We start from the raw sequence: 27,481 nt of genomic DNA, 5'->3' as shown, positions 1-27,481 counted from the left end.
CAACTCCAATATATTCTTTCGGTGGTACTCCAGCTGAAGTGTCTGTGGAGACAATGGGGAAGCTGGTCCTATGAAATAACCCCCTCATGCTCTCAAACCCCAGCCATATTCACTTTCATTTATCTGTTCTGCTGGGGGACAAAAGACTAGAAATTAGTAAGTTCGGGGACTGACTACTTCCATATTCTTTCACATAATGTTTTTATTGCAGTGCTGTATGTTTTGGTATTTTCCACATGAGCAAGCACTTAGTAGCATGAGAGAATATTTCACTTCTGTGATGTTCCGTCGTGTGACCAGTTAGTGAGAATATTACAATATTACATTCTGGGAAGAAAGGCATACTGTTGTAAATAGGGTTTCCAGATATAATGAGAAGAAATTGCCCTGATCAACATGTATTAGATTCTCAAATACATTTTTAACAAAGAGAAGGAGTCATCACTAAACTCCGGGAGCTATTGAAAGCAAGCTCTCCAGGGAGGTTCCCCTCAATTCTGAAGTTATTTTGAAATATAAAGCAAGTGCATAAGAAGGGACCAGTACTGGGGTTCTATAGTCTTTAGCTCCTGAGCATCACAAAGTAAACAATTGTTCCCTCGGTGATTTGAGTATTGATGTTATAGTCTATAATGAGAATAACTGTAATGGGAAATGGGGTGCCTAACAGTTCACCCTGTGTCATTTTTTTACTGGAGGTAGTGGAAGTGAGAATCATGTAATAGTACTGTGAGGCAATTGTTCAAAGTATTTTTTGCAAAATTAAATGAGTTGAATTATGAGTATGAATTGCACCTGGATGAAAACAAATTTCATCCAGACGTGGTGGTGCACACCTTTATTCCCAACATTTGGGAGGCAGAAGCAGGTGAATCTCTGTAGTTCAACGTCATCCTGGAGGACATGCTTCCAGGACAGCCACTCTATAGATAGACCCTGTCTCAAAGGAAGAAAAGGGAGGAGGAGACTAATAAAAGAAGCAGAAGAAGAAGGATAAAGGGTAAAAAGAGGAGGAGGAGGAGGAGGAGGAGGAGGAGGAGGAGGAGGAGGAGGAGGAGAAGGAGAAGAAGAAGAAGAAGAAGAAGAAGAAGAAGAAGAAGAAGAAGAAGAAGAAGAAGAAGAAGAAGAAGAAGAAGAAAAAGACTGACACTCTCATAAATGAAGTATATGAAGTAAATCCGACTGGATATGCCTAAAAAAGCATTTGGGATAAAAAAAAAAGGAAGGAAATTTATACCATCATATTGCTGCTCAATAAAAATACAATGTTATTGCTCCCTGAGATCATTTAGACCAAGACTTGTTACAGTCATGTTTGGCTCACTAGTAGAGTATTAAAGATTTAAGCACACTTATGTCAACAGATATATTATGCCTGTAGAGACATAATCCTGGAAATTTCTGCTAAAAAGCATTTCTGACAATAGATGTTGAACGTTATTAAATGTATGGAAATTACTGAAAAACGCCGAACAGAGGCTGCAGTTTCCTACTGTGGACTTTGGGTGCCGCTGTTGGCCAGTCTGGAGAGACTGAAGCGCCACTTCTCGCGCAGCCGCAGAGAGCTTTCCAATGAGCCCTTTCTCCGCCTTATCCTTTATACCGCATCTTCCAAGCAAAAGAAGAAACGTTTCATGAACTAGAACTGGCATCAAAGACCATTTGGAGCCAGGAATATCCACAGCACGGAGCTTCCTCGTAACCCGGCGTCTCCAGGTTGGTGAGCGAGCAAAGGGAAACAAGAAGAATGTGGGAGGGCGCTGCCGAAAGGCGCCGGGTACAGAGGCGGCCAATGCTCCTTCCTTTCCTGCTGCCTTTGTTCTGCACCGCGCTCTCTGAGCAGATCCGCTACAAGATCCCCGAGGAAATGCCCACCGGCTCAGTAGTGGGGAACCTCGCCAAGGACCTGGGCTTCAGTGTCCAGGAGCTACCGACGCGAAAGCTGCGTATCAGTTCCGAGAAGCCTTACTTCAGTGTGAGCGCAATCAGCGGGGAGTTGCTAGTAAGCAGCAGGCTGGACAGGGAGCAGATTTGCGGGAAGAAGCCGTTGTGTGTTCTGGAATTTGAGGCTGTTGCTGAAAATCCGTTGAACTTTTATCACGTGAGCGTGGAGCTTGAGGACATTAATGACCACATGCCAAAATTCACTCACACGTCTTTTGAATTGCAAATAAGTGAGTCCACAAAACCAGGGACACGATTTATCTTAGGATCCGCCCATGATGCAGACGTTGGAACCAATTCTCTGCAGAATTACCAGCTGAGTACCAATGATCATTTTTCACTGGTGAATAAAGAGAAGTCAGACGGTAGTAAATACCCTGAAATGGTGCTAAAGACACCTCTAGACCGGGAAAAGCAGAAATTCTACCACTTGACCTTGACCGCTTTGGACTTTGGGCATCCACCCCTCAACAGCACTGCACAGATACAAGTCCTAGTGACTGATGCCAATGATAACCCTCCAGTGTTCAGCCAAGATATATACAGGGTGAGCCTGCCAGAAAACGTGCACCCAGGAACCACCGTGCTTAGGGTGGCTGCCACAGATCAGGACGAGGGTGTCAATTCCCAGATCACGTATTCTTTTAGCGAAGCTGGCCAGATCACACAATTTAACCTGGATTCTAATACCGGGGAAATTACTACTCTGGATACACTAGACTTCGAAGAAGTCAAAGAATATTCCCTTGTTTTGGAAGCAAGGGATGGTGGGGGAATGATTGCGCAATGCACGGTGGAGATAGCAGTCCTGGATGAAAACGACCACGTCCCCGAAGTATTGTTCCAGTCTCTCCCGGATCTCGTAATGGAGGACGCTGAGCCAGGAACACACGTCGCTCTGCTTAAAACCCGAGACAAAGATTCTGGACGCAATGGAGAAGTTATCTGCAAGCTAGAAGGCGGTGTTCCATTTAAAATACTCACTTCTTCAAGAAACACATATAAATTAGTGACAGACGGGGTTCTAGACCGCGAGCTGAACCCAGAATACAACATTACTATCAGAGCCACCGACAAGGGTGACCCGCCCCTCTCTTCCAGCTCTAGTGTCATCTTGCATATTGGGGACGTGAACGATAACGCTCCAGTTTTCACAAAGGTTTCATACCTGGTCCATGTAGCAGAAAACAATCCACCTGGAGCCTCCATTGCTCAAATTAGCGCCTCTGACCCGGATTTAGGGCCCAATGGCCACGTCTCCTATTCGATTATAGCCAGCGACCTGGAACCTAAATCACTGTGGTCATACGTGACTATAAACGCACAGAGCGGAGTGGTGTTCGCGCAGCGCGCCTTCGACCATGAACAGCTGCGCTCCTTCCAGCTGACACTGCAGGCGCGCGACCAGGGCTCGCCCTCGCTCAGCACCAACGTGAGCATGCGCATACTGGTGGGCGACCGCAACGACAACGCGCCGCGCGTGCTGTATCCCACGCTGGAGCTCGACGGTTCCGCGCTCTTTGACATGGTACCGCGTGCTGCCGAGCCCGGATATCTGATCACCAAAGTGGTGGCGGTGGACGCCGATTCCGGACACAATGCCTGGTTGTCGTACCACGTGCTGCAGGCCAGCGATCCCGGGCTCTTCAGCCTGGGGCTGCGCACTGGCGAAGTGCGCACAGCGCGTGCCTTGGGAGACAGAGACTCTGCGCGACAGCGCCTTCTGGTCGCTGTGCGTGATGGTGGACAGCCACCTCTCTCGGCCACAGCCACGCTGCACCTGATCTTCGCTGACAGCCTGCAGGAGGTCCTGCCAGACCTCAGAGATGACCCACTGCCCCCTGACCCTCAAGCCGAGCTGCAGTTCTATTTGGTGGTGGCCTTGGCCTTGATTTCTGTGCTTTTCCTCCTGGCTGTGATTCTAGCCATCGCGCTTCGACTGCGACACTCCTCCAGTTCCTCTGTCTGGGGCTGCTTTCAGTCAGAAGTTGTGGTTCCCCCCAACTACAGTGACGGGACTTTGTCGTATTCCTACAACCTGTGTGCTGCTCCCACGGGGAAGGCAGAGTTTAACTCCCTAACATGTAATGATCAGTTGAATTCAGGACAAGATATACTTTTTGGAGATTCAGCGGCAGCCTTGTTTCCACTTTGTAATTCCAGTGAGTCAACCTCCCATCAGGTGAGTTTCCTACAAGTATAATATACTCCTTTCTGCTCACTTGGCCATATTCTCAGGAAATACATACTTTTCAGATAGAGCCAGTTCTTTGGGAAATGCTGGTGAAGAGTTGGTGGTGTGGTTAAGTGTTAGAGCACCTGCCTAGTGTGCTGACTCAGTCCCTAAGACCACCATGAAAAATTTAGTGGGTTAAAAAGTGCTCATGGGGGCTGGAGAGAGATTCAGCAGTTAAGAGCAACGGCTGCTCGTCCAGGTGCATCACAACTGACAATTGTCTGTAACTTCAGTCCCAAGGGATCGGACTCCCTCTTCTGGCCTCTGAGGGTACCAGGCACACATAGGGCACAGATACACATGCCAACAAAACCATCTACAGTTAATAGATAAATAATCCTAAACAGTGATCATCTAATTCTTCAAAGAATAAAGTATGAACACTTCTGTGCCTTATAGGTATGGCATACCAAACTCAAATGTTCAGAAAGTGGTCTTACCTACAGTGTGGAAATTTACTGACTCTCCCTAGAATTTAGTGAGAGCTCTCCATGAATTTTCTTCCTGTTGCTTAGTACAATATAAGATGAACATTTGTTGTAGCTTAAATATACTGTAATTATAAAAGCAGTCATGGAGCTGGGTGTGGTGGGTGGCTCATATCTTTAGTCCCAGCACTTGGGAAGCAGCGGCAGGTGGATTTCTGGGTTTGAGGCCAACCTGAGAGTTACAGTACTGCAGGGCTACACAGAGAAACTCTGTCTAGAAAAACCAAAGCAAACGAACAAAAGTCATTGAGGCTCAGCAGTTAAGAACACTGGCTGCTCTTTCAGAGGACCTAGGTTCAAATCCCAGAACCCATACAGTGCTTCACAACTGTCTGTAACTCCAGTTACATGAGATGTGATGCCCTCTTCTGGTCTCCAAGGGTGACAGACATGAAAGTGGCCCACAGACTTACATGCAAAGAAAATACCATACACACAAAAAGTCACTGAAATGATCTTTTTTTAAAAAAGTATTTTCTACTGATGTATCTGTTATAGTTTCTATAATCTGTTTGTTTTGTTCCATGTGATTAATACCTTTCCCACCAAAGACTCCCAAAATAAGATCTCTTAAGCTTAGCTTTATGTCCATGGCCCCTTGGACATAATTTTATGCAATATGTTGTGTGTGGACAGTTACTTAGCAGAAGGTTTAGTATTCATCAGAAGATCAAAAGGTTTAATACTGCATATGTACAATGCCAGAATTTGGGGAATAGCGGCAGGGCTAGCCTGGACTATGTGAGACCATTTCTAAACAAACAACCCAAAACCCAGAAGGTCAAAAGCAGGCTGTTATTGCTGGAAGTGTAGGTTTTTTAGAGTTTCTTTGTACTAAAGTTTATTCAATGGGCTCCCCCATTGAAGAAGAGAGGAACAATGCTTTCGCTGTGACACACTCCAACATATAATTTTAAAGATTATTACTAGTATTGTTTGTAAATAATGTGGGGGTAGACATGCAGGTCAGAGGACAACGTTGTAGGTTTCATTCTTTCCTTCTACCTTTTATCTGGCTTCCAAGGATAAAACTCATGTCACAAGGCTGGTAAGGCAAGTGCTTCTGTCTGCTGAGCCATCTGGGTGAACCCTAGCAGAAAATTCACTGTCTTTTCATTGTTCTCCTACACCACAATATGTAGAGGCCTTCTACAAATCTAGACTATCTCTAGGAGAAAAGTAGTCTTGAAGTTTTCAAAATTTTAACAAAACTTGCAAATCTGATGTGTCTATAAAAACAATACATACAAAAAGTCATAGTACATTGTATCACTCCTGCTGGGCAGTCTATAACACCTGCTTCAGTTACTGACCACTTCAAACTATTGATGGAAAGCGTTTTTGTAGTGGCATTTACTGTTTGGCTTCTTGTGATAATTATGTGTTCCTCACTTTTTGTTGTTCTATGGATGAAAGCCATAGTAATGGAGCTAACCTAGTGTGTGTGTGTGTGTGTGTGTGTGTGTGTACACATGCATGTGTTTCTCCCTTAAACAGTCATCTGATTTAGAATGTAACTATTGCCAGGCTTGGTGGTGCACACTTTTATCGCAGCACCTGGAGGCAGATGTAGATGGAGCTCTGAGAGTTTGAGACCAGCCTGGTCTACAGAGCGAGTTCGAGGACAGCCAGGGTTACATAGTTAAACCCTGTCTCAAAAAAACTATCCATAGAGTTTTGCTTTCAATTGTATCTTTATCTGTTCCTTTCAAGTATCTTTCAACTAGGAAGAAATCCATGATTTAAATAAAATAACAAATCAGTATAATCTCTGATTTTTTTTAAAAAAAACTTGAATTGTAAAAGTATTTGTCCTGTTAAAATTTCACATCCTTAATATGAAAACTTATCGGTGTGTAATTAAAATAACATTTAGAAAGGAATTGTAAAAGCATCAACTCTGTGGAAAGCTACTACAATGGTTAGTTTAAACCAGATAAAACAATCTCAAATAATCATCTTTAAAGGATCTATTCTAGTCTAAAACTAGGGTTCTTAATTAAACCGTATGTATTGAAAACTTTCTCACAAAGCTGGGAAACAACGGGAAATAAAACTGCCCAGTTTTCTTTGAGGAGTGAATGTAGATCAGCCATTTGATGTAATGTTAATCCACAGACCTAATAATTAAAATAATCGCACACACGTTTGTACTTTCTTCTGAAATAAATATTTAGGAACAAATTTAAAATTAATGAAAAGCGCCTAATAAAAGCTTAAGAAACTACGTCTGAGTGCAGTAACATTTTAGGACTCTAAGCGCCGCTGTCCACCTGCTGGGAGAGAAATGCACCCGAAAAGCCATCAAATTCTCAGCGCTGACAAAATCAGACTGGCAGATTCCAGAGTCCAACTGCGGAACTGCGGTGAAATTCCATCCCTAGGTTTGTGGCTCTCCAGCTTTCCTAAGATTACTGTTCCCATCACCGCTACCAAAGGTAACCCAACCGCCTCTGCCAAGTGAAGACTGGGAGGATTCTTGTGCGAATGAACAATGGCTGCTTCCAAGAATCAGCAAGGCAGGCTGGTCCTATTGTGTACGCTAATGGGGACGCTGTGCCAGATCGGGGTAGGACAGATTCGCTACTCGGTTCCAGAAGAGACAGACAAAGGAACGGTCGTGGGTAACGTCTCCAAGGACCTGGGACTGGAGTCGCGCGAGCTGGCGGAACGAGGGGTCCGCATCGTCTCCAGAGGTAGGTCGCAGCTTTTTTCTCTGAACCCGCGGAGCGGCAGCTTGGTCACCGCAGGCAGGATAGACCGGGAGGAGCTGTGCACCCAGAGCGAGCCCTGTCTTGTAAATATTAACATCCTAGTTGAGGACAAAGGAAAACTCTTTGGGGTAGAAATCGAAATAACTGATATTAACGATAATAATCCGAAGTTCCATGTTGAAGATCTGGAAGTGAAAATTAATGAAATCGCTGCACCTGGAGCGCGGTACCCACTCCCAAAAGCAGTTGATCCAGATGTGGGCCTAAACTCCCTCCAGAGTTACCAGCTCAGCCCCAACCAACACTTCTCTCTGGATATGCAAAGGGGAGACCACGGTGCTATAAATCCAGAACTGGTGCTGGAGCGCACCCTGGACCGTGAGGAAGAGCCCATTCACCACCTGGTCCTCACCGCCTCCGACGGTGGCGACCCGCGCCGCTCCAGCACAGCGCACATCCAGATCACAGTGTTGGATACAAACGACAATGCCCCTGTTTTTGACCAACCGGTTTACCGCGTGAAAGTCCTTGAGAACGTGACCCCAGGCACCCTGCTTCTGACAGTGAGAGCTAGCGACCCGGATGAGGGCGCCAATGGGAAAGTGACATATAAATTCCAGAAAATTAATGACAAACAGTCCCTGTTATTCCATCTTCATGAAATCACCGGAGAAATATCCGTAGCGAAAACTCTGGACTATGAAGAATGTTCATTATATGAAATAGAAATACAGGCTGAAGATGTGGGGGCGCTTCTGGGGAGAAGCAAAGTGATAATTATGGTAGAAGATGTAAACGACAATCGGCCAGAAGTGACCATTACATCCTTGTTTAACCCAGTGCTGGAAAATTCTCCTCCTGGTACAGTAATTGCCTTCTTGAATGTGCATGACCGAGACTCTGGAAAGAATGGTCAAGTTGTCTGTTCTACGCACGAGAACTTACCTTTTAAATTAGAAAAGTCAATAGATAATTATTATAGATTGGTGACATGGAAGTATTTGGACCGAGAAAAGGTCTCTGTCTACAATATCACGGTGATAGCTTCAGATCTAGGAGCCCCACCTCTGTCTACTGAAACTTACATTGCCCTGATTGTGGCAGACACTAATGACAACCCTCCTCATTTTCCCCATACATCCTACACAGCCTACATCCCAGAGAACAATCTGAGAGGTGCCTCCATCTTCTCCTTGACTGCACATGACCCTGACAGCCAGGAAAATGCACAGGTCACTTATTCTGTATCTGAGGACACCATACAGGGAGCACCTCTGGCCTCTTACATCTCCATCAACTCAGACACTGGCGTCCTGTATGCACTGCAATCGTTTGACTTTGAGAAGATCCAAGAATTGCAGTTTTTGGTTATTGCCAGTGACAGCGGAAGCCCACCACTCAGCAGCAACGTGTCACTGCGCTTGTTTGTATTGGACCAGAATGACAATGCACCTGAGATTCTATACCCAGGCCTCCCCACAGATGGCTCCACTGGTGTGGAACTAGCGCCCCGCTCTGCAGAGCCTGGATACCTGGTGACCAAGGTGGTGGCGGTGGACAGAGACTCAGGACAAAACGCCTGGCTGTCCTACCGCCTGCTCAAGGCCAGCGAACCCGGGCTGTTCTCCGTGGGGCTGCACACGGGGGAGGTGCGCACAGCTAGGGTCCTGCTGGACAGAGATGCACTCAAACAGAACCTGGTGATGGCAGTGCAGGACCACGGCCAGCCTCCTCTCTCCGCCACTGTAACGCTCACTGTGGCCGTGGCTAACAGTATCCCTGAAGTGTTGGCTGACTTGAGCAGCATTAGGACCCCTGGGGCCCCAGAGGATTCTGATCTCACCCTCCACTTGGTGGTGGCAGTGGCTGTTGTCTCCTGCGTCTTCCTTGTCTTTGTCATTGTCCTCCTAGCACTCAGGCTTCAACGCTGGCAGAAGTCTCGCCAGTTCCAGAGTTCCAGAGGTGGATTGCCCCCTGCACCTCCCTCACATTTTGTGGGCATCGATGGGGTACAAGCTTTTCTGCAAACCTACTCTCATGAAGTCTCCCTCACTTCAGGCTCCCAGACAAGCCACATTATCTTTCCTCAGCCCAACTATGCAGACATGCTCATTAACCAAGAAAGCAGTGAGAAAAATGATTCCTTATTAACTTCCATAGATTTTCATGAGAGTAAGGATGAAGACGCGTGTGCTCTGGTAAGTTCGGTTCTCTGACTCTCATAGGAATTTTGAGATATGCTAAATCTGTTGTGTGCATTCAAATGATGGCAATGTAAAACTGAACAGTTAAAAGTCATAGGGTGCTGAAAAGATTGTTTTCAATGGAGTTGGACAAGGCCTGCAAATGTGTTAGTTATCAGAATGTTTGCCTAGCTTGCCCAAATTCTGAGTTTGATCCGCAGCATCACACAGACTGCGCAGGGTAGCACATGCTTGTAATCCTAGCCATGGGTAGGGTTGGTGATGGCAGGAGGATCAAAAGTTCAAATTCATCCTCCGGTATTTTATTAAGTTCAAGGCTAGCGTGGGTATGTGAGACTCTGAAGACACACCGAAAAGACCCATGTATGCAAAAAGCTCAGACAAGACATTGTTCAACCTTTAAATATCCCATTGTTCTTATCACTCTTTAGTTAAGAACTAATCATCTACCACACACAGTTTTCTACTTGCGCACATATTTGTTCTAAGTTAGTACTACAGAAAAGTAATCGGGGAGTCCAGATCCTTAGTCATTACCTTAGTAATCATCAAATATGTCACCATTAAATTAGTCTACAAGTAGGCGCTGCAAGATTTCTCGACTTTAAGCATCTTTTGAGGCCTGCTTCTTCATCAGCATTCATCAAACTCAAACCACAAGCACATTTTACAATACAGAACTTAGTAGGGGTGAAACCAGTGTGTGAATGTTGAGTGCATGTGTATATAAACCTTCTCCAGGTCTGTACCAATGGAAATATGGACTCTAAACCGTCAATTAGTAATTAATCTCTTCTCCAAAAGAAAAGTAACAAAATCTAAACTTAAACTTTCAGCTGGGGGAGGGGGATGGCACATGCCTTTAATCCCATCACTCATGAGGCAAAAGTAGGTGGATCTCTGTAAGTTTGAGACCCGTCTGATCTACAAGACAAGTTCCAGGACAGCCAGGACTGTTACACAAAGAAATGCTGTCTTGATGAACCAAAATTAAGAAAGAAAGGAAGGAAAAGAAGAAATGTTCATAAAATACTAAAGAATCTATTTCAGTAGACTTACTTACTCTGAGCATTTTAGGCTCTACATCTATCTGAAATGGTGAGATGACAAATTCCAAATAAGTTACCAATTTCAGAGAAAAAACATTTAGACTAAACTATACACATTATCTGTATTCCTTCTTGTAGCGTTTGAATAAAGCTAACTCCTAGTTTATCACCAGTCAAAAATGGAAGACAAGGTAAAACTTTTGTGATTGTTGAGAAGGATCTTTCCCAAGGACTGTGCAGTGTTCTGGCCTATGTTACATATACACTGGAGTAGAAATTAATTTCATACTTTCTGTAACAGCTGGGTGCACATTCATTTGCGGAGACAACTACATAATTGGCACTTTTTTATTTTGTTAGGGGTAAAGAAAGTTGTCTCTTGCATAGTGTGTGCAAGGTATTGCTTTGATTTCCATCACTTAAAAAACTAATTAATTAATGGAATACAAAGTTAAACCAAATATCATTATATTCAGTAAATTTATGTAATGGGCCTCTATGAGTTCAATTTCTCCTATTTCAAAGTCATTACATTATAAAAGTGTAGTGCATGGATAAAGAAATAATTTTTGCAATATTTTGCTACTAATATTTGCAACACAAATAAAATATTGTGTTGCAAATAGCTAATAATTTTCCCAGTGATTTTTAGAATGAATTAATGTAATATAAAAAGTAGGATAGAAACTACACAATTTGGAAATAAGAAAAGGAGGAACTTAGCAGGCTGTACTATATCTGGGCTACATCACTAAGACAGTTTTCTTAAATGAGTATCTCCTAAAGAATTAATGAAGATTCTCTTTGTTCTTATAAAGAGAATATTGACATTTCCAGGAAGAAAGGACATCTGAGGTATGGAACATATCTGCCCAACCACAAAATTAATAATAATAATAATAATAATTTGCAACCGTACTGATATTTCCAAACATTATGAAACAGCATTGATTACTTAGAAATATTAAAAGAATTATAGAACAAAAGAGAGAGAGTAGTTTCAACACAACAGCCAACAAGAAATAAATTTGTGACAATAATAATATAATAGACTCTGAAGGTAAGACTAATGTCACATCAGTTATTAAATTCTCACTCAAAAGGGTAACTCTTTAGATAAAAGCACAGTGAATGCAGTGACCAAAGAATGGACCAACATAAAAACCGTGTGATACTTCCAACAATCTTGAAAGAATAAAAAGATATATGAAAGAGGTGTTTAAAATCTGTTGTTCAATGTTTTAACATTAAAATATGACTATTAGGCACAACTGTATTATTAGTTGAAAAAAAAGAAAAAAAACTTCAAAACAGCAGAGGCTGCAGTTTCCTACTGTTGCCTCTGGGCGCCGCTGTTGGCCAATCTGGAGAGCCTGGAGCTCCATATCTTGCGCAGCCGCAGAGCGCTTTCCGAAGAGCCCTTTCTCCGCCTTATCCTTTATACCGCATCTTCCAAGCAAAAGAAGAAACGTTCCGTGAACTAGAACTGGCGTCAAAGTCCAATTGGAGCCAGGAATATCCTCAACACGGAGCTTCCTCGTAACCCGGCGTCTCCAGGTTGGTGAGCGAGCAAAGGGAACAAGAAGAATGTGGGAGGGCGCTGCCGAAAGGCGCCGGGTACAGAGGCGGCCAATGCTCCTTCCTTTCCTGCTGCCTTTGTTCTGCACCGCGCACTCTGAGCAGATCCGCTACAAGATCCCCGAGGAAATGCCCACCGGCTCAGTAGTGGGGAACCTCGCCAAGGACCTGGGCTTCAGTGTCCAGGAATTACCGGCGCGAAAGCTGCGTATCAGTTCCGAGAAGCCTTACTTCAGTGTGAGCGCAACCAGCGGGGAGTTGTTAGTGAGCAGCAGGCTGGACAGGGAGCAGATTTGCGGGAAGAAGCCGTTGTGTGTTCTGGAATTTGAGGCTGTTGCTGAAAATCCGTTGAACTTTTATCACGTGAGCGTGGAGCTTGAGGACATTAATGACCACATGCCAAAATTCACGCACACTTTCTCGGAGCTGCAAATAAGTGAGTCTGCACAACCTGGCACCCGATTTATATTAGAGGTAGCGGAAGATGCGGATATTGCCTTAAACTCGCTACAGAATTATAAACTCTCTCTTAGCCCTAGTTTCTCACTAGTGAATAAAGAAAAACAAGATGGTCGTAAATACCCAGAACTGGTATTGGAGAACACTTTAGACCGTGAGCAGCAGAATTTCTACCGATTAGTCCTGACTGCTTTAGATGGCGGGAATCCTCCCCTAAGTGGCACCACTGAGCTTCGGATCCAGGTCACTGATGCCAACGATAATCCTCCAATGTTCAACCAGGAAGTGTACAGAGTTCGCCTTCCGGAAAACGTGCCCCCAGGTACAACTGTGCTACAGGTGACAGCTACCGACAAGGATGAGGGCGTGAATTCAGAGATTACTTATTCCTTCTACAGAGCTGGGCAAGTGTTCGGTCTAAATCCAAAGAGTGGAGAAATTACAACCCAGAGGACACTAGATTTTGAAGAAATCAAAGACTTTTCTATAGTGGTGGAAGCGCGCGATGGCGGAGGCCTGGTTGCTCAATGCACAGTTGAAATTAACATTCAGGATGAAAATGACAACAGCCCAGAAATTACAGTTCGCTCTCTACTCGACACGATTCCAGAAAACGCAGCGCTGGGAACACTAATTGCATTGATCAAAATCCAAGACAGAGATTCCAGGGAAAACGGGGAGGTTAATTGTGGACTAGACGGTGAGGTGCCCTTTAAAATTATCTCATCTTCCAAAAATTCGTATAAATTAGTAACAGATAGAACCTTAGACAGAGAGCTGACCCCAGAATACAATGTCACCATCACCGCCATTGATAGAGGCAAGCCACCCCTCTCCTCCACGACAAAAATCACCCTACACATTGGTGACGTCAATGACAACACTCCACTTTTCCATCAGCCATCCTACTTGGTGTACGTAGCGGAGAACAACCCACCTGGAGCCTCCATCGCCCAAGTCAGCGCGTCTGACCCGGATTTGGGATCCAATGGCGATGTTTCCTACTCCATCATAGCCAGCGACCTAGAACCTAAATCGCTGTGGTCATACGTGACTGTAAACGCACAGAGCGGAGTGGTGTTCGCGCAGCGCGCCTTCGACCACGAGCAGCTCCGCTCCTTCCAGTTGACACTTCAGGCCCGCGACCAGGGCTCGCCCGCGCTCAGCGCCAACGTGAGCATGCGCATACTGGTGGGCGACCGCAACGACAATGCACCCCGCGTGCTCTACCCCGCGGATGGCTCAGCGCTTTTCGACATGGTACCGCGCGCCGCCGAGCCCGGATATCTGGTCACCAAAGTGGTGGCAGTGGATGCAGACTCCGGACACAATGCCTGGTTATCGTACCACGTGCTGCAGGCCAGCGATCCAGGACTCTTCAACCTGGGCCTGCGCACTGGCGAAGTGCGCACAGCGCGTGCCTTGGGAGACAAAGACGCGGCGCGGCAGCGTCTGTTAGTTGGTGTTCGCGATGGTGGACAGCCGCCTCTCTCGGCCACAGCCACGCTGCTTCTAGTATTTGCTGACAGCCTGCAGGAGGCCCTGCCAGACCTCAGTGACCGCCCACAATCGCCTGACCCTCAAGCCGAGCTGCAGTTCTACTTGGTGGTGGCCTTGGCCTTGATTTCTGTGCTTTTCCTCCTGGCTGTGATTCTAGCCATCGCGCTTCGACTGCGACACTCCTCCAGCCCCTCTGTCTGGGGCTGCTTTCAGCCTGGACTTTGTTCTGAATCTAGACCTGTGGTTCCCCCCAACTACAGCGACGGGACTTTGCCATATTCCTATAATCTGTATGGTGCACATGCCGGAAAGACAGAGTGTAATTTTCTAAAATGCAGTGAGCCATTGAGTTCAGGACAAGGCCTTCTTTGCCCTGAGTCATCCGGGGCCTTGTTTCCACTTTGTGATCCCAGTGAGCCGACTTCCCACCCGGAACCTCTAACACCGGTGAGTTCCATTGAAACTTTTGCTTCTCTCTTCCCGAACTACACAACTCTCTATAGTTACATGGCAATACAACATGTTTTCTGGTCGTGTGAGTCCTCTTCAAAAAAGTTAAAATTGCTCAAAGTTCTATTTCCTTTCATCACTGGAGTTGACGTGAACTGTAATATAAAATAAGCTCCAGAAAGAAATGTAAAACGGTTATGGGCTTACAGTGTAGTGAAACATCCACACAGTACTGAGAGTGTGTGATGTTAGCTTCACAACAGAGTAAGTGGACAGTTTTTTCCAAAGTGATTGAAATTTACCTGTTGATTTTCACTCTTTTTGAGACAGAGTCTTGCTTTGTAGTTTATAGGGTGGTCTTGATTCATGACTCTCTATGTATCCCAGGCTGACCTGGAAGTTATTATACTGTGTGTCAGAGGCCAGCCTAGAACTGAAGGTTCTACTGTCTCAGTCTCCTGCAGGTTGGATTATAAATCTGAATCACCATTCTTTCTAATTTTGTTATACATTGGCAAACATTAAATTTAGAGTACATAGTAATTTGCCGGATAGTACGTGGCACACGCCTTTAATCCCAGCACTCAGGAGGCAGAGGCAGGTGGATCTGTTGGAGGCCACCTGGTCTACAGAGAGGGTCCAGGACAGCCAGGGATCTGTTATACAGAGAAGCCCTGTCTCAAAAACAAAAACAAAAAACAATAACCGCACAACCAAAAATAGTTACTTCATCCTTTAAGCATGAAACGGCTCATTGTTATCCCTCTTTGCTGACTTCACTGAGAGCTCCCTTTCTTGTGTTTATTCCTCATAGTTAGCTTCTTAGACTTACCTAACAAAGTCAATGCTTTTTGACTCCCCTAAAAAGACATGAAAACTACTTGTGTGTTTGTGGAATGAAAGAGACTTGCTGAGTTCTTCAGACTCATTTCACTCACTGAGTTCTATCACTTTGGGGAGGACTATGAGATCCTACAGGAAAGAAAAGATTGGTGCAGTGGTGGAGCACTACTTACAGGATGGGATGCAGTGGTAGAGCACTACTTACAGGATGGGGTGCAGTGGTGGAGCACCACTTACAGGATGAGGTGCAATGGTGGAGCACCACTCACAGGATGGGGTTCAGTGGTGGAGCACTACTTACAGGATGGGGTGCGGTGGTGGAGCACTACTTACAGGACGGGGTGCAGTAGGGGAGCACTACTTACAGGATGGGGTGCAGTGGTGACGCTGGAGTTATAGACTGATGTGACCCACTGTGTGGGTCCTCTGGAAGAGCAGTCAGAGCTTTTAACTGCTGAGCCATCTCTCTAGCCCCTTCCTCCAATCCTTTTTGTTTTGGTTTTGTCTTGGGGGTTTTGGTTTTTAAGACAAGGATTCTCTATGTATGGCTGTTCTGTAACTCACTCTGTAGACCAGGCTGGCCTCTACCTTCTGAGTGCTAGGATTGAAGGTGTCATCACCACCTGACTACTTTTCTCTGATTCTTTATAATCTTTGAAAAAGGAAGGGTAAGGAGAAAACGCTGGATTCATCTTATAATTTGAAGTCACAAAGGTTTTCCCACCATGCTTGTAGTGGGTTCTGAGTTAGTGCTTCTTAAAGGCCAAAGCTGGTAGTTAGGTATGCATACAAGACTGCCATCTCATATTACATCTTTGCTTGGTTTCCTCTAACAGTCATAATATAGTAAATGACATCTTTAAAAACACATTGCTTCTTTGCTTAACACCACTTACCACTTACTTCTTAGTCGTAGACATTCATTTTGTATTTTGTGTTCTTTTCCCTAAATTATTACTTAACTTTAAATGAACTTTAGAATAAGAAGTGTATGATTGCCGGTCATTGGTGGTGCATGCCTTTAATTCCAGCACTTGGGAGGCAGAGGCAGGTGGACCTCTGTGAGTTTGAGCAAGCCTGGTCTACAAGAGCTAGCTCCAGGACAGGTTTCAAAGCTACAGAGAAACCCTGTCTTGAAAAAGAAAAAGTGTATGCCCACTTTAAAATTGAATAATTTCTTGTTTCTTTTCTTCTTGTCCTGGGGATTGAGCTCATGACCTCATCCATCTAGGCAAGTTATTTTCTAATGGGCCATATCTCAACCCTTGAAACTGTATGAAGGTTGGGGATGTAGCTCAGTGGTAGAACACTTACCTAGAGTGCTGAAGTTCTAGGTTCCATCCCCAGTACCACATGCGCGCGTGCGCGCGCGCGCGCGCACACACACACACACACACACACACACACACACACAGTCATGATGAAGGATTGAAAATTTCTTTTTTTAAAATGTTAATTTTTATTTTCCTAATACCTGTACATGCATCATACATTCACATCAAAGGCTAAACCTTTTGTGAACTAGTGGAAAGGTTTAAATGGTCATATGAATGTGAAGTTTATAACCTTAATCCTATCTGTCATGTGACAGCACATATTTTGTCCCAATTCTTGGGAAGCAGAGGCAAGTAGAATCTTCATGAGTTTGAGGCCAGCCTGGTCTACAAAGTGAGTTTCAGGACAGCCAAGGGCTACACAGTGAAACCTAGTCTTTAAACACACACACACACACACACACACACACACAAACACCTCTATCTTGTTAAGATTCTGATATTAATAGGTAAGGTAAGAAATGTATAAATATTGTCCAAGTAAAATTTTTTGTATAACACAAAAGTTTTAAAGAAACTATGAATTTTATCATTAAAATGAATAAATTTATTATATCTTCAAAGTAGATACTCCATCTATATATTCATTTAGTGTAATTATGAGCCATACTTGGTGGTGTGTGCTTTTAATCCCAGCACACTGGAGGTGGAGACAGGAGGATCTCTGTGAATTTGTGGCCAGTCTGGTCTATATAGTAGTTCCAGGACAGCCAGGGCTACATAATGAGGTCCTGCCAGGAAAAATAATGGAACCAATATAATTATGGAATAAACATGTATATCATGCAGGTATAAAAAATGATGAATATCACATAACATTCATATCAAAATTATGTCTAAGAGTTGTAAAGATAAGCAAAACAAAGCACCACAGAAATGAAATTATAACAATTTAGAGTGTGTGTACATCCAAAATTTAAAGTGAATTAGGTTACCATCAAGCTAAAACTCTTCGGAGAGTTAATACAAAAATATCATTCCACTTCACTTACAACTCAGATATTCACAAATTGTCATTGCTTTTGCAATATAAATACAAGAAAATGCTTAGAAAATCTAAAATCACAGTAATAATCCAGTACTATTTTCATCAATCATCTATAATCAAATATATCATGGGGGAGGGGATTCACACGGGTAAAATCACTCCGGAGGCTGAGGCAGGAGTATTGCTTGAGTACAAGCCTTCAAGGCCAGCCTAAGTGACTCCATTTCTGTAAGGCACTTTCTCAAAGGAACCAAAGGAGGTAAGGATGGAGGGAGGGGTGAAGGAAGAAAGAAACAAAGAAAGAAAAAAAGATTGGGAAGAGGGGAAGGGAAAGGTGGGAGACAGAAGGAGGGGGATTGAGAAATGAACGGAGGGAAGGAGGGTGTAGTAACCATTTGGGACTCTGAGCGCCGCTGTTCACCAACGGAAAGGAAAACTCAGCATTCCATCCGGATTTCACGTCAGCAACTACACAAAGCCCTGTGTGTCCTACAAACTGGTTCCCGGGCAAAGCTCAACCTTTTAACTTGGACCGCTCTGACTTTCTCCTGAGGAATAAGTATCATCGGACAATTGTGGGAAGAAAAGAAGAGTCTAAGGAGTAAGTGAGCGCAAAGAGCATTCTGAGAAAATTCCGGAGCGAAAGCAACAATGGCTGCCGGCACCAGAAGCCCGCCCTGCAGAAGACTGATCCTCCTTTGCGCGCTGCTAGGGATGCTGTGGGAGGCCAGGGCCAGGCAGATCCGCTATTTGGTACCAGAAGAGACAGAAAAGGGTTATATGGTAGGAAATATCTCTAAGGACCTGGGACTGGATCCCCGTGAGCTGGCGGAGCACGGAGTTCGCATCATCTCCAAAGGTAAGACTCAGCTTTTCTCTCTGAGCCCGCGAAGCGGCGGCTTGGTCACCGCAGGCAGAATAGACCGGGAGGAGCTGTGCGCCCAGAGTGCGCCCTGTCTCCTAAGCTTTAAAGTCCTAGTTGAAGACAGAGTGAAACTTTATGGGGTGGAAGTAGAGGTGCTTGATATCAATGACAATCCCCCGAAATTTGAGGCTGAAAATTTGGTAGTAAAAATTAGCGAAATCGCTGCCCCTGGAGCGCGGTACCCACTCCCAGAAGCGATTGATCCAGATGTGGGCCTAAACTCCCTCCAGAGTTACCAGCTCAGCCTCAACCAACACTTCTCCCTACACCTGCAAACCGGAGACGACGGAACTATAAACCCAGAACTGGTGCTGGAGCGCACCCTGGACCGAGAGGAAGAGCCCATTCACCACCTGGTCCTCACCGCCTCCGACGGTGGCGACCCGCGCCGCTCCAGCACAGCGCTCATCCAGATCACAGTGCTGGATACAAACGACAACGCCCCTGTTTTCGACCAACCGGTTTACCGCATGAAAGTCCTTGAGAACGTGACCCCGGGCACCTTGCTGCTTACCGTGAGAGCTAGAGACCCGGATGAGGGCGCCAATGGGAAAGTGACATATAAATTCCGGAAGATTAATGAAAAACAGTCCCTGTTATTCCATCTTCATGAAAATACCGGAGAAATATCCGTAGCGAAAACTCTGGACTATGAAGAATGTTCATTATATGAAATAGAAATACAGGCTGAAGATGGTGGGGGACTGAAAGGGCGGACCAAACTGGTAATTATGGTAGAAGATGTGAACGACAATCGGCCGGAAGTGACCATTACATCTCTGTTTAGCCCCGTGAGGGAAGATGCGCCTCCAGGGACAGTAATCGTTCTTTTCAATGCTCAAGACCAAGACTCGGGGAAGAACGGTCAAGTTGTCTGTTCCATCCAGGAGAACCCGTCTTTTAAATTAGAAAATTCAGTAGATGATTACTACAGGCTGCTGACAACCCAGACTCTTGATCGAGAAAAGGCTTCTGAGTATAACATCACAGTGACGGCAACAGACAGGGGAACCCCATCCTTGTCCACAGAGAGTCACATCACCCTGTACGTAGCTGACATCAACGACAACCCACCTGCCTTCTCTCAAACTTCGTACTCAGTCTATCTCCCTGAAAACAACCCCAGAGGCACCTCCATCTTCTCAGTTACTGCCCATGACCCCGATGACAGTGAGAACGCTAAGGTCACTTACTCTTTGGTGGAAAACACCATCCAGGGAGCACCACTCTCCTCCTATGTCTCCATCAACTCTGACACCGGTGTGCTCTATGCTCTGCAATCCTTTGACTATGAGCAATTTCGAAATCTGCAGATGCAGGTGAGGGCAAGCGACAGCGGACACCCACAACTCAGCAGCAACGTGTCCCTGACTGTGTTTCTACTGGATCAGAATGACAATGCTCCCAGGATCCTGTACCCCTCCCTCCCAACTGATGGCTCCACCGGTGTGGAGCTGGCACCCCGCTCAGCGGAGTCCGGATATCTAGTGACCAAGGTGGTGGCGGTGGACAAAGACTCGGGACAGAATGCCTGGTTGTCTTTCCGTCTGCTAAAGGCTAGTGAGCCGGGACTCTTCACAGTAGGTCTCCGCTCAGGCGAAGTGCGCACAGCTCGGTCGCTTCTAGACAGAGACGCACTCAAGCAAAGCCTCGTGGTGGCTGTTCAGGATCATGGTCAACCCCCTCTTTCTGCCACCATCACTCTCACAGTGGCTGTGGCAGACAGCATCCCTGACATCCTGGCTGACTTGGGTAGTATCAACACTCCTGCAGACCCTGATTCTGATATCACACTCTACCTGGTCGTGGCGGTTGCTGTGGTCTCCTGTGTCTTCCTAGTCTTTGTACTTGCACTGCTGGCCCTTAGGCTAAGGCGTTGGCACGCTTCGCATCTGCTACAGGCTACAACAGGTGAATTGACTGGGGTACCACCATCACATGTTGTGGGCATGCATGGGGTTCAAGCTTTCCTACAGACCTATTCTCAAGAGTTCTCCCTCACACCTGACTCTGGGAAGAGCCACCTAATCTTCCCGCAGCCCAACTACGCAGACACACTCATCAGTCAGGAGAGCTGCGGGAAAAGCGAACCTGTGTGCAGCTCAGTTGAGTCCAAGTTTCCCATTGATGACACTCCTTTGGTTCCTGTGAGTTTGGTTTTTTTCCCTTTATTAATTTATGATAATTAGCTCTCTACTTTCATGTTGCATAAGTCGATATTTACGTATTTGTAACCACTCAAGCTTTCACTGAGCCTAGTCTTTCAGTTGATTGGTCGGACATCACTGATAGGATTTTCACTTTTTTATTATAAAACTCTTGTCAGTGGAAGCGGTTCCTATTTTCCTGCATGGATAGAGCGGCTTGGTTGGTCATGGTGGCTCTCTACTATCTCTCCAGCTGGAGTTCTCTTCCTGATGTTAAGTGGTCATTGTTCCTAATGCCCCTCATTGTAGTTCTTGCTCCTAAAACAGTTTCCAGTGTGACACTCTGTAAGGGTGAACTAATAGGTGACCCTTTCTTGGAGAAACAGCTGAAACCCCACAGTCTCTGCCCCCACGTTTCTATTTTGTGACAGGAAAATACCTCAATTAACTATTGTTTTTCAGACCGTAAGTTTGTAGAAATTATTTATGCTTAAAGATCTTTTCTGAGGCCGGGTGGCAGTGGTGCACACCTTTAATCCCAGTGCTCGGGAGGCAGAGACAGGAGGATCTCTGTGAGTTTGAGGCCAGCCTGGGCTACAGAGTGAGTTCCAGGACAGGCTCCAAAGCTACACAGAGAAACACTGTCTCAAAAAACAAAAATAAAAAATAAATCTTTTCTGAGGGTGAGTTAAGTTTCAGCTATGATTTCCAAACCCCAGCAAAGCCTCTATGTCTTTTTTTCTTTTAATGGTGAAAATTGTAGAATCCTTTACAGTAATAGCATTAAAGGTTTGGGTTTCCTAGTGCTATAGTATCAAGTTATGAAAAATAACTTGACACTCTTCTTTCAAGTGTATGCTTTCTCAAGAGAAGTTGCTAATATGGGGAATTAAAAATTTGTCAAATATAGGAAATTAAAATTTTGTCTCCAGCTCAATTCGCCAATCTCAGGAAGTAGATAGGATGTAAGTTAGAAACTGGTATCAGAACCTGCTGCAGAAGAATCTAAAGAGATTTTCTCGGATTTTAACTATGAGGAAAAATATTATTTAGTTTTTTCAACATAAGGTCAACATTCAAGTAACAGATGGCATGCAGGAGAACACTTGAACTTAACTTTGGAGATGGGAGTATTGCTCAGTGGCAGAGTACTTGGCTATCCTGTGTGAGACACCCAGTTTCCCTGTGCCTGAAAAAGAAAGGGAAAGAGATGAAGTCTTCAAATGTCTATTCTACAGCCTGGTGCCTGTCTCTAATCCCAGCACTCGGGAGGCAGAGGCAGGCAGATCTCTGTGAGTCTGAGGACAATCTGATCTACAGAGTGAGTTCCAGGACAACCAGGTCTATATAGAGAGACACTGTCTTTAAAAAAATGTGTTTTTTCAAGACAGGGTTTCTCTGAAGCTTTGGAGCCTGTCCTGAAACTAGCTCTTGTGCACAGCTCTGGGTTCAATCTGCATCACCTTAAAAACAAAGTAAAAGAAACCACTCTTTCTTTTGTATGCTAATAGAAGAAAATAAGAATTCCATGGAAATCTAATTTTCTAGTTATGTAGTATAGAAATTTTTCAAATTTCTCTTCTGAGGAGTCACATCTATATTTAAATTAATACATATAAAATGCATGTTAATTTGGGGAAAACAACACAGATACTCATGATGTATGTATCTGTGACATGGTAAGTAGATAACAGTCTACACAAAACATCTCTTCTCAATGCTTATTAGCATGTGCTAATCATGACATTTTCATACATGTGTGCAATGTGTTTCAATCACACTCAGTCCCCATTACCACCCCTCACCTCCACCGTACCCCCACCCTTCCCCTTCTTCTTCCCAGCTGGCCCCACTACTTCATCCGTGTCTTTCGTGTGGTTTTTATCAGGGGGTTTACAAGAGCACAGGTGAGGATATTTTTATTCGTCTTGGCTTAGTTCAGTTGGCTTTTTGACCTCAGGGTCCTGTTATATCTCCCAGGCTCATCTTCAATCCTTCATCTTGTGCTTGCAGACACATGACTTCACACCCAACTGCCCCTTAGCTATAAGACCACACAGCAGAGGTAACTGGACTAATGACTGGAAAGGCTGTGGGAAGCAGTCACTGCTGGTGCTCTTAAGCTATGTGTGTAGATAACAGGCTGTGGAACATTAATAGGCTGGAAATGAAATTACAAGTGTTAAATTACACTAAATATGTTGGATTTTCTCCTCAATAGCCAGAAAGATCAATGCACACTAAACAAAGATTGGCTTTATGTTCATCACTGTTGAAGGTGGTTGGTTGGTCTGAGCTATACCTGAAGATTCACAACACAATACTTAATATTCTACAGTGTGATATAAATTTCCAATTATATATAATTGCCTTTAAAACGTTAAATAATAAGTACTCACTGTAATCCCATAGTAAGATTAAACTTTGCGGCTATTGCATAGCTGCATATTCAGAACAATATATACATTTTGGAAAGGGATTGCTAAACAAGATAAGCTGCAATTCCACTCAAAGCCTCTGGGCGCCGCTGTCGGCCAGTGCAGCGCAAGCTCCAAAGCCCCGGATCCCTCGGTCTCTAGGCTGGAATTTCCTGCTCAGAAGCAAATACATTCCAAAGGGAACTCTCATTCACAGCGACTAAGACACCGATTCCCAGACCCAAACTGGGGTCCCGCTGTCCTGGATCTAACGCACTACCGCCTCAGAAGATTGCACTCTATCCTACTGTGAAGAACCGAAGACCCGGAGAGAACCGGAGCCAACAATGGGAGGAAGCTGCGCGCACAGGCGGCGCCACAGCCGCCCGCAGGTACTGTTTACACTGCTGCTGCCTTTGTTCTGTCCCGCGCTGACCAAGCCGGTCCGCTACTCCATCCCGGAGGAACTGGACCGCGGCTCTGTGGTGGGGAACCTCGCCAAGAATCTGGGGCTCAGTGTCCTGGAAGTGTCAGCTCGGAAGCTGCGGGTTAGCGCTGAGAAGCTGCACTTCAGCGTGGACGCGGAGAGCGGGGACTTACTGGTGAAGGACCGCATAGACCGTGAGCAGATATGCAAGGAGAGAAGAAGGTGTGAGCTGCAGTTGGAAGCCGTGCTGGAAAACCCCTTGAATATTTTTCATGTCGTTGTGGAGGTTGAGGACGTTAATGATCACGCTCCTCAATTCGAGAAGAAAGAAACGCGTTTAGAAATTCTAGAAACTGTGTCAGTTGGTACACGAATACCCCTTGAGCCTGCCACTGACCCCGACATAAGTTTGAATTCAATTAAAGATTACCAGATAAGCCCCAACCCCTATTTCTCATTAATGGTTAGAGTTAATCCTGATGGCAGCAAAAGCCCAGAGCTATCTCTTGAGAAACTCCTAGACAGGGAAGAACAGAGGTCTCATCGCTTGATCCTGACTGCCTTGGATGGAGGGGACCCGCCTCGAAGTGCTACCACTCAGATAGAAATATCTGTAAAGGACATCAACGACAACCCTCCAGCGTTCAGCAAAGAGGAATATAGGACCAGTGTTAGTGAAAATCTGCCGCCAGGATCCTCCGTGTTGCAAGTGACAGCCACTGATGAGGATGAGGGCGTCAATGCTGAGATAAGTTACTACTTTCGGAGCACTGCCCAGAGCACAAGACACGTGTTCTCTCTAGATGAGAAAACAGGCATGATTAAGAATAACCAGCCATTGGATTTTGAAGATGTAGAAAGATACACCATGGAAGTGGAAGCGAAAGATGGAGGCGGTCTCTCCACACAGTGTAAAATCATCATAGACGTCCTAGATGAAAACGACAACAGTCCAGAAATAGTCGTCACCTCTCTTTCTGAACGTATCTTGGAGAATTCTCCTCCAGGAGTGGTGGTTGCCCTCTTCAAAACGCGAGATCGGGATATCGGGGGAAACGGAGAAGTGACCTGTGACATAGGCAAAGACCTGCCTTTCAAGATTCAGGCTTCTTCTAGCAACTACTACAAGTTAGTAACAGATGGAGCCATAGACCGAGAGCAGGACCCACAGTATAATGTCACCATCACCGCCACAGACAGGGGCAAGCCACCCCTTTCTTCCAGTACAACCATCACTCTGCACATCACTGACGTAAACGATAACGCTCCGGCTTTCCAGAAGTCGTCTTACATAGTCCACGTGGCGGAGAACAACCCACCCGGAGCCTCCATCGCTCAAGTCAGCGCCTCTGATCCGGATTTGGGATCCAATGGTCACATCTCCTACTCCATCATAGCCAGTGACTTGGAACCTAAATTGCTGTGGTCATACGTGACCGTGAACGCACAGAGTGGAGTGGTGTTCGCGCAGCGCGCCTTCGACCACGAACAGCTCCGCTCCTTCCAGCTGACACTGCAGGCCCGCGACCAGGGCTCGCCCGCTCTCAGCGCCAACGTGAGCATGCGCGTGCTAATAGGCGATCGCAACGACAATGCACCCCGCGTGCTGTACCCCGTACTTGAGCCTGACGGCTCAGCGCTTTTCGACATGGTACCGCGGGCCGCCGAGCCCGGATATCTGGTCACCAAAGTGGTGGCGGTGGACGCAGACTCCGGACACAATGCCTGGTTGTCGTACCACGTGCTGCAGGCCAGTGATCCCGGGCTCTTCAGCCTGGGTTTGCGCACTGGCGAAGTGCGCACAGCGCGTGCCTTGGGAGACAAGGACGCAGCGCGGCAGCGTCTGTTGGTTGGTGTTCGCGATGGTGGACAGCCGCCTCTCTCGGCCACCGCCACGCTGCTTCTAGTATTCGCTGACAGCCTGCAGGAAGCCCTGCCAGACCTCAGTGACAGCCCACAATCCCCTGACCCTCAAGCCGAGCTGCAGTTCTACTTGGTGGTGGCCTTGGCCTTGATTTCTGTGCTTTTCCTCCTGGCTGTGATTCTAGCCATCGCGCTTCGACTGCGACACTCCTCCAGCCCCTCTGTCTGGGGCTGCTTTCAATCTGGTCTTTGCTCTAAGACTAAACCAGGGGTTTCTCTCAACTATAGCGAGGGGACTCTGCCTTATTCCTACAATCTGTGCGTTGGGCATACTGGAAAGGCAGAGTTAAATTTCCTGAAATGTAGCGCACCCCTGCCTTCTACTGAAGACATAGTTTGCAGTAGTTCTCCGGGGGCTTTAATTCCGCTTCACGTTGGGAATGATTTGACAACACATTCCGAGACTCTAACACCGGTAAGTTTCGTTTTATTCTTTAATAATCCTAGTTTCTCTAATTTCAGGCATGGTAACTTTGTTTTCATATCTAGGTTCATATTTGAAAAACCGGTAGCTAACTGCAACCATGTCTTCTCAATGGTGAAATGACAACTTTTCGTGCATAAGTTGATCTTAACCTTTAGTGGAAAAAAAGTTAACAACTTGGAGATATCTCCTAAGGCTCTGGTTGGCAACAAAAGCAGTAAAACTCTTGGGGCTGGAGAAATGGCTCAAGGGTGAAGAGTTCTTGTTCTTGCAGAGGACATGCATTGGCTTCCCAGCACCCACAGGGGCTCATAACCATCACTGTAGTTCCAGGGGATGAGGGAATCTGACACCGTCTTCTGACTTCTTTGGGCTCCAGGCATTCATGTGGTACATATAAATATATGAGGACCAAACACTCATAAACATAAAATAATTTTTAAAGCAGTAGTCTTGGTGTCTAACCAAATAAATGAGTAACCTCTCCAAACTTGCTACTTAAATGAATTTATGCATCTAGTCTATATAATGTCTAAAATGTTAAAAGCATGTTGATCTATCAGATTGGCTCCTTTCTAAGAAAGCATTCATTGTAAATCATTTCTGCCGCCTTTTGGTGTCTTCATTTATTTTCATGTTTTTTTTTTTTTGTCTACCCATGAGCACTTGAGAAGTGATTGGAACACCAGCTAACAGATCTTCCAATTTCTGTTCAATGACAGATGCTTCTCTTGGGACATGACTTGAAGTTTTGTTCACATTCCCAAGCTTTTGTAGTCCCCAAAAGTTAATATAACTGACCTAAAGGGATTTTTCTCCTCCTCTTCCACTTCTTCTAGCTTTCTTCCATATTATTTTCCTCCCCTTTCCTTAGAACTGCTTTTGTGCCTTTTCTCAATCTCTTCCTCTAGATTGAAAGAAATGATCTCCAAGAAAATTGGGAGATGTTCAAGAATAAAATTCATAACAGGGTCTGGCCAGTACCTACCTAGAATTCCAATGCTCAAGGGACAAGACCCTGCCTCTTAAAACTCTAACAAAATGTCTGAAGAATTCAGCCACACCGACTAAAACACTTTTAAACAACCTGTTTCTTCTGTAAAAAGAAGTAAACCTGTGACTTCTGGGTGTGGGTGGGCAGGCAAAACTACAAATTTGTGGTCCACCTTCTTCACATTACCACATAAACTGCCAAGGAGAAGACATTGTTAATATTGCTATCAATGTTCTAATACAATAAGATACTTGACATAGAAACTTATTCAAAACTCAACGTCAGGGACGGGGTTTAGCTCAAGTGTATAGCACTTGGCTCGCATCCTTTGACTCCCTATACTGGAAAAAAATCACATCACTGTATCTTTGGTTTTGCTTCTGGTGCCTGAAATGCCTGTATATGTTTTTTTCCCATTACATCGCATTTTAGTAATC

At 45.3% G+C, this 27,481-nt stretch overlaps 1 protein-coding gene across 12 annotated transcripts in view; it reads left to right on the top strand.

Moving 5' to 3' along the window:
• The window catches only part of LOC125390519 (protocadherin gamma-C4), a 182,652-nt gene that overhangs the window by 60,023 nt on the left and 95,148 nt on the right, over nt 1-27,481 (top strand). The window contains exon 1 of one of the 12 annotated variants that reach the window (XM_087896104.1): nt 1,576-4,126. The exons of 7 other annotated variants lie outside the window; for them this stretch is intronic. In XM_087896104.1, the coding sequence (XP_087752230.1) occupies nt 1,748-4,126 (2,379 nt within the window). In that variant the 5' untranslated portion in view covers nt 1,576-1,747. Of the gene's footprint in view, nt 1-1,575; nt 4,127-6,991; nt 9,581-12,048; nt 14,620-18,231; nt 20,860-23,431; nt 26,042-27,481 lie in introns of those variants that run through there. 4 more of the 12 variants (XM_048419583.3, XM_048419585.3, XM_087896099.1 and 1 more) reach the window with 4 other exon arrangements.

Source organism: Myodes glareolus, chromosome 13 (assembly GCF_982192425.1).
Source record: "Myodes glareolus chromosome 13, mMyoGla1.1, whole genome shotgun sequence".
In the NCBI taxonomy this organism is placed as follows: Eukaryota; Metazoa; Chordata; class Mammalia; order Rodentia; family Cricetidae; genus Myodes; species Myodes glareolus.
This window is presented reverse-complemented; position numbering and strand designations above follow the sequence as displayed.